This window comes from Podarcis raffonei, chromosome 13, assembly GCF_027172205.1.
Source record: "Podarcis raffonei isolate rPodRaf1 chromosome 13, rPodRaf1.pri, whole genome shotgun sequence".
Classification (NCBI taxonomy): domain Eukaryota; kingdom Metazoa; phylum Chordata; class Lepidosauria; order Squamata; family Lacertidae; genus Podarcis; species Podarcis raffonei.
Genome location: NC_070614.1, coordinates 42,990,167 through 43,003,068, shown reverse-complemented (window position 1 = coordinate 43,003,068; position 12,902 = coordinate 42,990,167). Strand labels below are relative to the sequence as shown.

The 12,902-nt window shown below is 42.6% G+C and overlaps 2 protein-coding genes across 2 annotated transcripts; both read right to left on the bottom strand.

Annotated features, from left to right (window-relative positions):
• Positions 1-493: 493 nt before the first annotated feature.
• On the bottom strand, positions 494-1,417 carry LOC128399919 (olfactory receptor 4N2-like). Its single transcript, XM_053361794.1, has one exon. It carries the CDS (start codon positions 1,415-1,417, stop codon positions 494-496), a length of 924 nt encoding a protein of 307 aa, XP_053217769.1.
• A 4,447-nt stretch (positions 1,418-5,864) lies between these two features.
• LOC128400206 (olfactory receptor 4Q2-like) lies at positions 5,865-6,915 on the bottom strand. Its single transcript, XM_053362299.1, has one exon. It carries the CDS (start codon positions 6,913-6,915, stop codon positions 5,971-5,973), a length of 945 nt encoding a protein of 314 aa, XP_053218274.1. The 3' UTR covers positions 5,865-5,970.
• Positions 6,916-12,902: the final 5,987 nt, after the last annotated feature.

Here is a 12,902-nt window from a genome sequence, read left to right as displayed (position 1 = left end):
TGACAGTGGCTCTCCAGAGCTTCCCTACACTTCCTGGCAATGCTAGGGATTGAATCTGGGAGTGTCTACATGCTCTTTCACTGAGCTATGACTCTTGCAAAACAGCTTTGATCTACAGAGAAGGGAAATGACTGGTTGTATGGTAAGGAGGGGTTGCCATGATGATTTTCTGGGGGCAGTACACAGGAAAAGGATTTGCTCCATTTCTGCACTCCCCAAAGAAGACACATATTTTAGAACAATGACCAAAACACCAAGACCTTTATTGCTTTTATTTTGTTTTTTATAAAGGTTTTATTTCCTCAGTGGGGGAAAAAGTGGGATCTTTTTTATTTGGCATTATTTATTTGTTTTATTTTATGTTAATACCATGGTTCCTCCAAGGAACACAAAACAGTATCCATGGTCACCTGTTCCCCTATATTCATTCATTGGAGTGTCAGAAAAGCCTGTGCCCCATGAATCTTGGGAAGAGGGACTGATTGTGAAATCACTAATTTTTATATTTCTTCAACAGTCTCCACATAGCAACTTTTATCTCCTTGTTTCTCAGTGTGTAGATCATGGGATTCATCAGAGGGAAGACCACGGTGTGGAAAAAGGCTACCACTTTGTCGAAGGGAAAGTCCTGGAAGGGACGGCAGTAGATGTAGATGGCTGGACCAAACATAATGCAGGCGATGATGATGTGGGTGATGCATGTAGAGGAGGCTTTGTTCTTCCCATGGCTTGAGCTTGTCCTCACCTTTATTAGCAGGGCCCCATAAGAGATGAGGAGGAGGATGAAACACGCAGTGCTTACAAGGCCACTGCTAACAAACATGACAAATTCTAATGTGTAAGTGTTGGTGCAAGCCAGTTTAATAATCTGGGTGATATCACAGAAGAAGTTGTCAAGCTCATTGGGACCACAGAATGGCAGAGGGATGATGAGAATGACCTGGATTATGGAGTGCAGGAATCCTCCAACCCATGAACATACCAACATACCCCAGCAGACTACTTGGGTCACCATAGTAGCATAGCGCAGTGGCTGGCAGATGGCCACATACCGGTCAATGGCCATGGCAATGAGAAGGAACATCTCAGCTGCACCAAGAAAATGAATGAAAAAAATCTGAGTGATACATCCCTGGTATGATATAGTCCTGCGACCAGAGAATATGTTAGCCATGAGCTTTGGTGGGGTGACACAGCTGTAGCAGATGTCCAAGAAGGCCAGGTTGGCTAAGAAGAAAAACATGGGGGATCCCAGATGGGGGTCCTTACAGATTGTCACAATGATGACAAAGTTTGCAGGTAGGATGATGATGTAGAAGAGCAGGAGAAGAACACAGAGGAACAGCTGCATCTCCCAGAGCTGTGACAACCCCTGGATAACAAACTCTTTCACTACAGTGTGATTCCCATTTTCCATCCTTGCAGATGTAGTCCTGCAAAACAATTATATCTGAATTGTTAAACAATAAATGATTGCAATACCCCTGCTCCTTTTAAAATCGGGCTCCAGCGGCGCGGCGGCAGCAGGAGGCCCCATTAGCTAAAGTGGTGCTTCAGGTTAAGAACAGTTTCAGGTTAAGAAGGGACCTCTGGAACGAATTAAGTAGTTAACCCGAGGTACCACTGTACATTATTTACACAATGAGTCCTGTCTGAATGGCTGATTCTGCTTCCCTCCTGGAGCCTGATTGGTCTTTTCCTGCAGGGCAATCAGTTGTTGCATTCTAGGATCCTACTTGCCTATTGTTATAGGATCGAAGCTTAGTACATAATACAGAGCCAGTGTTTTGTAGTGGTTAGAGTGTGGGATTAGTACCTGTGAGACATTCAGAAAAATTTTCTGACACTAAGAGCTGTTTAGCAGTGGAACAGATCCCCACAAGAGGTGGTGGACTCTCCTTCCGTGTGGTTTTTTAAAGAGAGGTTGAATGGCCTTCCAATTCTAAGATTCTATGAATTGGGTCTGGAAACTAAATGGTAGCTAGTGCAGTCAGGCCAGGATCAGTGTTACATGCTGAAACCGTCTTCCCCTGGTGAGCAACCTGACTGTTGAATTCTCCACTAGTTAAAGCTTCCTAACCTTATCCAGTGGCAACCCCACATTGTAGTAATCTAATTTAGAGGTTACCAGAGCATAGACAACAGATGTTAGGCTATCCCTGTCCACAGGGTCACCAACTGAAGATGATGGAAGGCACTCTGAATCACTGAAGTCATCTGAGCCTCAAACAACAGCAATGAATCCCAATGTACCTCCCTCACATGGTAGTGAGAGCTAAATGAGGTGGGGGAGAACCGTGTATGCCTTCTTGAGCTCCTTCGATGGAAGGTAGAACATACATGCAAAGAAACAAAACAATCCTTTCCTTGTTGTTCTCTATTCCCAAGTTTGATAACACCTCTGTCAATTATATGCATGTTTTGCATTTACTTAGAAATAGGAATCAGGGACACATACAGCACTGATGCACGAGTACAATATTGATACAAACAAATGTATCATACATACATGTCTGTGTTTGTTTTTGCCTTCTAATGCCACTATTCCTTTTTTCATACTTCATTTTCTGTTCACAATCGGCCAAATTTATACAAGGAATATTGTCATGATGATAGGAAAAGTATTTCCTTTGCAATTCAGGTAGAGATGGGTAGATCTATCAGTTTCAGGTCCTCTCAGTTTCTCATCTTTCCAATCTTAAATTCTCTATATTTACACATCACTCCATGGTTTTTTAAAAAAGAAAACCACATAAATATTTATCATCATTTTATTGCAAATTTATCCTAATATAAATATTTTTGTATGCAATTTTGAAAAATATACACAGATTTCTGCAAAACAATTTCCTTTGATCTAATCAATTCCGTTAAATATTATTTTCACTTATGTGCATTTTAATGCACATTTTGCTATATTATAAGCTATTCTGTACATATTACTTAGGTGTAGGACTAGGATGGTATTCACCTCTAGTCCTACTCAGCGCAGACACATTGAAATTATTGGACATGGCAATCTTTTGTTCATTAATTTCAATGGGTCAACTCTGAGTAGGACTTAGGTGACTATAATTCCTACACTGCAAAATTCAAACAGGTGCAAATTTCAAAGGTTGTCTTTTCTTTGGTTTGCATATTGTTCAGAAAACTAAACCCAGAAGATGAGTTACATGGAGTCCTCTGTGATCAGAACATGATGTCACTGATAGTGAAGAGGAGAAATTCAATTCAGTGTGCAGTTAAAGCCAAATTGACCACATTTGCACTTTCAGAAACAATAAACAAACAACAACTATTCTTTGAAACTTGCACTTATCTGAATGGATTGAGCCTGGGACCTTCTGAAGTGCAAAACAGATTACCACTATGGCTCATTTCCCAAATCTAAGGCTAACAAGAGAGAGATCCAGTGCTGTTGCTGCTGCTGGTGGACCCTACACCTTCTTCCCTCCAACCACAGAGATTCTCAAGACCATGAGCAGATCTGGCAGAACTCTTTTGCTGCCTGAAGATATGAATTAGATCAGGCTTCCACAACCTCGGCCCTCCAGATGTTTTGAGACTACAATTCCCATCATCCCTAACCACTGGTCCTGCTAGCTAGGGATCATGGGGGTTATAGGTCAAAAACATCTGGAGGGCCGAAGTTGAGGAAGCCTGAATAAGATGGTGCCCCCCCACTCCATAATACCAAACACAGCTGCTGACAAAACTGGCAGCTTAACTTTACTTTGATACCAGAGAATCCTCAACTACACCTCAACTACAACTAGCTTAGGATGCAAAGGGCAGACCATATGGAACACACAGTTCTGCCCTCCACATTTCCCATCCTCCAGCATTTGCCACCTGAGGCAGCTTCCTCAATTTGTCTAAATGGTAGTGCTGGCCATACATGCAGAGCTCAGGGACTAGGGACAGAAGGATTTGTCATTTTCAGTTTCTTGGTTTCTCATTTTTCCTATCTTAAATTCAGTTTCCCACATTTCAACATCAGTTTGATATTTGTTTAGAAAAAGAGTCCTAATCAAAACCAATCAGCATTTTAATACAAATTCCTTCTAATTTTTGCATTGAAAGTAATGACTGTCCCCTTAAAGCAAGAGTAGGGAGCCACTAGTCCTCTAGATATTGCTGGACTACAACTGTCACCATCCCTGACCACTTGCCATGGTATCTGGAGCTGGTGAAAGTTGAACAACAGCTGGAGGACTGCAGTTTAGCCAACTCTGCCATAAAGGCTTGAGGCAGTCAGAAAAAAACAGCCACTATGCCTCCCATCCTGATCCTCCACCACACCCCTTCCACGTTCTCTTTGCTTCCTTAGTAGTGATTAGCAAGGAAGTTAAGAACATAAGAAGGGTCTGCAGGATCCGGCCAGTGGCCCATCTAGTCCAGCATCTTCTTCTCAGTGTGGCCCACCAGATGCCAGCAAGCAGGACAACTGGTATCCAAATTGAACCAAATGATCAATAGAGGAACAAGGGAGGAAAACTAAAGCCATTCAAAAAGACAATGTAAAAAAAGCAAAGATGAGACAAACATTTACCCTTTGTTGCCCTTCAATTTGCAGACAGCCCTTCTGGCAGAATAAATCTTCCTCTTCCTCATAGTTATATTGCTTATGGAAGAAGTGCATCCAAAAATATACTGAGCCCAGAAGAAACACCTTCCAGTGATCCCAGAGGACCTCATTATAAAAGTTAGCAATAGCCAATTTCTTTTATTTCAGCGGTGCTTCAAGGATATTGATGGCCCCATTTTGACAATCCCATTTTCTAGTCACTTCCCCATTTAATTGTCTTATTTATTAAACCTCAGCACACAATGTAAATAATAGCTCTCTTTGTTTGTACACGAACTAATTATATGATACATATATGGCTATGGGCTGTGGGTAGTAATAACACAGTTTCATTAAATGAATGAAATGTATGCTAGCCTTCCCCAACCTAGTGCCTTCCAGATGATGACAACTCTCATCAGCCCAAACTAGCACATGATGGAATACTCAGAAATGTATTAAACTTCAGAGACTTCCCTATGGCTTGAGTAAATTAATGATTTCAGTGTAGAGTGATAATAGCATAGATTTCAATGTAGAGTGATAATCATATCAGGGCTTTTATTCAGCTGGAACTCATTGGAACTCAGTTCCAGCAGCTCTCAGTTGGGCACCATTGTCATAAGACAACAATGGAGGTGTTCAGGGTGAATTCCAGCATCTCTTTTTCTAGAAAAATAGCAGTGATCTTGATAATGATTTCCTATAAACCATCCACCATACTAGCAAAAGAACAGGGTGGGTCATAAAATCATATATCTTTTTTTTTAATAGATATTTATTGAAGTTTTCAAAAAATAGAGAAAAAACAAAAAAAAACAAAAAAACAATTAAGAACACATAAAATTTACATTCCTTACTTTCAATACCATATTTCCCTGACTTCCCCACACCTCCCCTTCTTGTATTCCAGTTCCAATTTTTAGCTCAGCAAGTTCTTATCCCCAAATTTTACCTTATTATATTTAATTCATTTTAGTTAACCAATTTTAACTTATAAACCTCAGTCTTTATACATCAGTACTTATTCTTAAAAATCTTTTTCTAAGGTCGACCCCAATTCCCTTCCACGAATTCCCCATTTTTATATTAGTAGCAAAACAGAATAAAAAGAAACAAAATATAATTGTACACCCTTTGGATTCCCAAAGCCCTACCCCCCCTTTCCCAGTTTCGAACCCCAACAAATGTCCATCAGTCTATCTGCTGTCAGCCTGGTGACCTCACGTCCGAGGCTCTTAATTCTCTCTCAATTCCCATAAAATCATATATCAGAGGAGTCAAAGCATCTCACATTTTATCAGTTCATGGCTGTTTAGATAATTACTTTGGAGACTTTCCAGTTAACGCACTGTGTACATCTTAGCTGCTGTGAATGTCTTTATAGGGAAGAATGCAGGGAATCACATGTCTACCTTCCCACCAGAAATCGTTTCCCTGCTTCTCAGCTTCCTCATGGCTGACTTCACATCTTTGTTTCTCAGAGTGTAGATCAACGGATTCAGCATGGGGGTGATGATATTGTAAAGGACAGAGACCAGCTTATCTACTGAGAAAGTGGAGAAAGGCCTGGCATAGATAAAGATGCAAGGACCAAAGAACAATGTCACCACAGTTAGGTGGGAGGCACAGACATTGAGTGCTTTGCGACGCCCCTCAGGGGAGCGGATCCTCACCAGAATAGTGGCATAGGAGGTCACCAGGATGACAAAGCAGCTGCTTGAGATGAGGCCACTGTTGGAGACCATGAGGAGTTCAATAACATAGGTGTCAGTGCAGGCCAGCTTGATCACAGGTGGGACATCACAGAAGAAGTTGTCCACTTGGTTAGGTCCACAGAAGGGCAGCCTCATAGTAAGGATGGTCTGGACTGTAGAGTGGATGAAGCCTCCGGTCCAAGAAGCTGCCACCAACCAGCTGCAGAGTTGCCTGTTCATTATATTGGGATAGTGCAGAGGCTTGCAGATGGCCACGTACCTGTCATAGGCCATGATGGTGAGGAGGAACATCTCGGCAGCACCCACAAAATGGAGGAAAAAGAGTTGAGCCATGCAGGCATCAAAGGAGATGCTCCTTTTCTCGACCAAAAAGTCCACCAACATCTTAGGGGCTGTGACGGTGGAGTAGCAAAGATCCAGGAAGGAGAGGTTACCCAGCAGGAAGTACATGGGTGTGCTCAGCCGGGGGTCAGAGGTCACTGTAAGCATGATGAGGGTGTTTCCTGCTAGGGTGGTTGTGTAGACCAGGAGGAAGACCACAAAGAGGGCGGCTTGGGACTGCCATGATGGGGAAAGGGCTGCCAAGAGGAATTCATTGACCCGAGTGTAGTTTCCTTCCAGGTTCTCCATTTTTCCTATGAAAGCGAGGAGAGAGATTTATTTAGTTATTTATAAATTGCTAGCAGAGTAGATTACTGTCTCACCAGCAGGGAGGCCTTTTAATTAATCAAAAACTTCAATATCAATAACAGTGATCATTTGCCTCTAATCATCTCCACTATTGGCCAAAATTCAATTCAGCGCTCTCACATAGAACAAGGAAAAATTGATAAAGCTAATGTTCCAGCATTGTGTAGGAAAAAATGGACACCTGAGCTGGCTACTGTAGTTGAGACCGGATTGAATTCGCAAACTGCAATTAATTTAAGATCAACTATAATCAATGACCTATCAACAGATTCCTCCCTGATGGTTTACGATAATCTCATTGAGTTCTTGCAGGATGTGGTCTCTGTTAACACAAACCCAGCCAGCAAGCCCCATATAGCTAAAGGGTTCAGATGGTTCGACCAAGAGTGCTGCACGAAGAAGAAAGCCTTAAGGAATTCTTATTTGGCCTATAGAAATGCTGGCCTAAACTATTAACCCCCAACTTATTTCAAAATTTAAAAAGAGTACAAAGCCCTTTTGGCTTCGAAGAAAAGGCAGTCTGAACAAAACTCCTGGTCTCTCTTACTGAATGCCTCGCTAAACAATAAAACAAAACTCTTCTGGAAACTGGTCTCTGGCTTCCTGAGCAATTGCTCTCCAGCTCCTAGCTGTGCCATTCCAGCTCAGGTATGGGAGAACCATTTTAGAAATATATTCATGAAAAATTCAAATCTCCCCTCCAGTTTTTATGATGAAGATTCGGCAGAACTGTCACTGCTCCCACAGTGGAGCCTGGTTACAGTTCCCACATTAATTGGGAACCTGAAGAGTGGTAAGGCCCCGGGAAATGACTTTATCTTAGCTGAATTGATCATATCAAATCAGCACTGGTGGGCTCCTCTTCTGGTGGCACTTTTACGATAGTAAATAACTCGGGCAAAGTATCGTCTAGCTGGAAACATGCAATAGTAGCCCCAACCTTTAAGAGAGGCCAGCCAAATGTGCCTTCTAATTATAGGCCAATCAGTCTGCTTTCAATTTTGGAAAGCTGTAGCCCCACTTTCTCTGTAACAAACCGACAACTTTTCTAAATGACTATAATATACTATCTGAAGCTCAGGCAGCTTTCCACGAGAACCACTCAACATCAGACCACTGTCTAATGCTGTCCCTCCTAGCTGAGAAGTACACCAGACAGAGGTGTACACCAGACAGGGAATACTCTTTGTGACCTTTATGGACCTGAAATCTGCCTTTGACTCCATCCTCAGATTCTAACTGTGGTCCAAATTACAGCTAGTACTAAGGATAAACACCTCCTGCATCTTATTAAAGCCCTGTATTGTGGAAGCAATTTGCAGGTTAGGTGCAGGTTGCAGGGCCAGCTCTCTGACTGTATTGAGATGGCCAGGGGAGTGAGAAAGGGATGCATTTTGGCCCCTACTTTGATCAGTTTGTTTTTGATGACTTAGAGGCAAACTTAATGGACCCTGATGGCCATCTTCCAAAAATAGGGACGAGAAAGACCCCTCTCTTGCTGTATGCGGATGACATGGCCATCCTCTCCTCAACCAGACCTGGCCTGAACTATCAACTAAGGAAATTCTCAGACTACTGCTCTGGTAATGGGTTATCCATCAATTATGAAAAATCAAAAGTCCTGGTGTTTGAGAAGAGATTCTCCCCGAGTAAATGGGTACTGGACGGTCACAAACTAGAGCAGACCAAATTCTTCCGGTACCTAGGGCTTTCTATTCCATCATTCCAAGTCCTGGAAACATCATTGGCAGATCACCTATCAAAAGGCGGAGGTAAGCAAAGTGGCTATACTTCGATTCTTTTATCCAAGGGGAGGCCATTATGTTCCACCAGCCATTAAGGTATTTAATGCAAAATCTGTCTCTCAACTCCTCTGCGCCTCAAACGTCTGGTTCAATGGCTCATTCTCCAGGTTTGATGGCTTCCAGGCAAAGTTTCTCCGGTCCCTCCTACAAGTTCCAAATTGTGTTCCAAATGCAATACTATTTTTAGAAACAGGTGAATGTCCTCTATCAACTAAAGCATGGTGGGCTGCCCTGAGATACTGCCTCAAGATCTCAGTCTTTGGCCTAGGGAAGGGGTTACTTCCATACCTAAACAATGAGTTTACCAGCTCATGGATGAAAATTATGGTTAGAAAAGCCACTTCGATTGGTATGCCACCTTCTCTCCTGTACCATCTGGGCTGTGATACTGCCCTTGAATCTCTGAGGCAAAGGCTCTGGGACATATCACATAGTGATCTCCGATCTCAATCTCATGTTATCTGTGGCCCATTAGCAGTAGGAATTCACTATGGGTTCAATTTTCAGACATCTGCATATCTTAGAAATTTGTCTGTACCAACATATCAGCATCTTTTCATCAAAGCCAGATTAAATGTATTACCATCAGAAGTGTTAAATGGCAGCCTGAGAGGTATTCCTTATCAAAATAGGATCTGTGTATAGGAATAGCTGAGATGTGTCAAGGGCCGTTTCAAGGTTCTGTTCTACCCTTTTTCTTCTGGATAGGATTTCACTGTTAGTCTTGATTGATTCCACTGTGTTCAATGGGATGGGAAAAGTGTGAACCGAATTGCATCCTTTATGCACCTGCAGTTGATTTGACTTTTTAAAGCATATATAGTTCTGCCTTAAGACATTTTAAAATTCTATCTATATTGTACAATGGGGGAGATGGGTGGCTGGAGAAGAGAGGGTTAATGGAGCCAGGAGAAAGTGCCAAAGAATTGCATATTAGTCCTGATGAAGCAGCCCAATGTTGCATTTGATTGGAAGATTGGTTGACCGTTATCAACAACCGGCCTTTTAAATGACTAAGGAATATCTGAGATGAAGAGTTCTTTCTTGGCAGTATTAAAAAGGTAAAGGGACCCCTGACCATTAGGTCCAGTCGTGACCAACTCTGGGGTTGCGGCGCTCATCTCGCTTTATTGGCCAAGGGAGCCAGCCTACAGCTTCCAGGTAATGTGGCCAGCATGACTAAGCTGCTTCTGGTGAACCAGAGCAGCACCCGGAAATGCCGTTTACCTTCCTGTCAGAGCGGTACCTATTTATCTACTTGCATTTTGACGTGCTTTCGAAATGCTAGGTTGGCAGGAGCAGGGATTTGAACCGCCGACCTCCTGATCAGCAAGCCCTAGGCTCTGTGGTTTAACCCACAGCGCCACCCACGTCCCTCTCTTGGCACTATTAGAGTGTTGCTATTTTCAGATTAGAGTCAGTCACATTCTGGCAAACTCATCTTGAGCAATTACAGCTGTTTGGAGGTCTTGCAGGACAATACACTTCCCAAAATATTGCACTTTCTGTGATCAAGAAAATGCAGAGGAAAGTGTGAGCTTACACTTCATTGATGCAATGCTGCCTAACCTCCCCACAATTAAATCAGGATGCATGCACAATAAACAAGTCTGGAAATGTTCACTGGGAACCTGAGGGGGGTACAGTGGACATTGGCAGTCTGCTAGTATGCTTACTTTCACCTCTGTTCAGATTGTATCTTTTTAAATAAACACACATATTACAGAATGCCGGAAAGCCTCCAGGGATCTCATTCCAAAGGGAACCAAATCCAGGCAATCTGGTTCAACAGGCTGTGTAGGTTTCTGAAATGTACAAGCTTGCAAACCCCAGAAAGATGAAAATATCACAAGCAGCTACCCCTCTGCCAGATGCCTTCAGCTCCCTGTGAGAATGTTTTGTCTCTGCTTGGTTTAACTTTGCTTATATCAAAAATCTTGTCCCATTTCAGTTCCTTTTGTCACAATCACTTCATGCCCCTGAGTAGTGAGAATTTTGAGAAGTGTACCATTTATTCGGCTTTGATTTCCTTTAGAAGAAAGTCACTGAGAGTTGATATCATTTTGGAATGTGTGTGTTTACTTACAACCATATAAGTCAGAGACTCAGTGTCGAAACACTCTCAGGCAGCCTTTCCTAGCCTGGCGTCCTCATGATGTTTTCAATTTTCCACCATCCCAATCTGTTCAGGTAAGCATGGCTGTACTGTGATGGTTGTTGCAGTCCAAAATATCTGGACAACAAGAATTCAAAGCCCCTTGCTTTGGGATCAGATACCTTTGGGGACAGTCAGGACTCTAACATGGTTATGGTAAAGGTACTGCTGTGACGGGAAGGGAAACAGTGTTTCTGTGTGCTCTGGTTTCCGTCAAGGTGTTCCGTTGCACCAGAAGTCATTTAGTCATGCTCTCCACATGAACTGGAGAGCTGCCTGTGGACAAACACCAGCTTCCTTGGCCTGAAGCAATGCGCAACCCCATAGTTACCTTTGACTTTGCTATTTTGGTACTTCTAGAGTGTTGCTATGGTTTTAGAGGTCACTCTCTGCTTTCTATGTGTGTCCCTCTCTGTCTTGCTTTCTCTCTGAATCAAACTGACTGGGCTAGCAGTTGACTCTGGCAATGGGAGAGTATCCTTCTTCATTGTACCGGATGACAGCAGACTACTTTAGTGACTGCATAGAAAGATAGGAATCTGCCTTGTACTGACTCAGACCTATAGGTCAATCTGGCTCTGTATTGTCTACACTGATTGGCAGTGGCTCTCCAGGGCTTCCCTACCCTTCCTAGCAATGCCAGGGATTGAACTTGGGAGTTTCTGCATGCAAAGTGGTTGTTCTTTCACTGAGCTATGACCCTCTCTCTTGCAAGGCAGGCTGTGTGGCACACAGCTGTGATCTCCAGAGCAGGGAGATAACTGATGGGTGCTGCTACCACCTCCCACCATCAATGTAATAATAATCACCATTATTATTATCCTGAGTTAGTTGGCCACCTGAAGCAGTTGCCTCATTTTGCCAAATGGTAGGGTCAGCCCTCCTTCTGTGCTTGACAGGAGACAATTGACAATATTGTGGAATAATCACAACCTACCCCTGAAATCTTTCAGCCCAGAAGCATATATCACCACAAATACTATAACAGAAATAGAACATTGATAGGCAATGAGATGCCCTTTAAATGTTATTCAACACCAACTCCCATCAGTCCCAACCAACATGGTTAGTGATAAGGGGAGTTGTAGTCTGGCAACATCTGGAGGAAATGATGGTTTCTGTTTGAAGGGGGAAATGATTAGCAAATTTGTTTCAGGTCTCCCCCATCAGCCTTGTTCATTCCACTTGCTCTCTACTTACTCAGTTCTGAAGTTGTATGGAGAATGTCTCTCCCCAACTGATCACATCTTGGAATGAGTAGTGAGAAGTGGTCTTCTATTGTCACTCAACGACTTCGAATGCTCTCTGCAAGCCAGAAAATGAGGACAATGAAAAGACATCTCAATTTATCCATTTGGATCTTGGCGAGGCAAACAGGTGCTCTGGGCATTAAGGAGTTGCATGACTCTGATTGCAAAGGGAGTTTGTTTCCGCTGTTGCTGCTCTCATGTCTCCAATGAGGGAAAGACAGAAAACTCTGAGAAGTTGTAAAGGAAATTCCCCCTCAGCCTAATTTACCTTTAATTTGCACTGAAGTCCAGTAGAGTAGATTTGTACTTTGCAACCAGCTTCTTGTTTTTCATGTTTGACACTTTATATGCTGTATTGACTTCAACTTCCATCATCCCTGACCATTGGCCATACCTTCTGGGACTGATGGGAGTGGGAGCCTGTGATGCTCTGGTGTATATATAAATGAAAGTGTGTAAATATTAGAATAATTACAGTAAACTAGTATGTGATAGTATATATATTTTGCTAAATATATAGGTGAGTATAATTTCTTTCTTTCTTTCTTTCTTTCTTTCTTTCTTTCTTTCTTTCTTTCTTTCTTTCTTTCTGGTGTCGTGGTTAAGAGCAGTGGACTCTTAATTTGGTGAACCGGGTTCGATTCCCTGCTCCTCCACATGCAGCTGCTGGGTGACCTTGGGCCAGTCACACTTCTTTGAAGTCTCTCAGCCTCACTC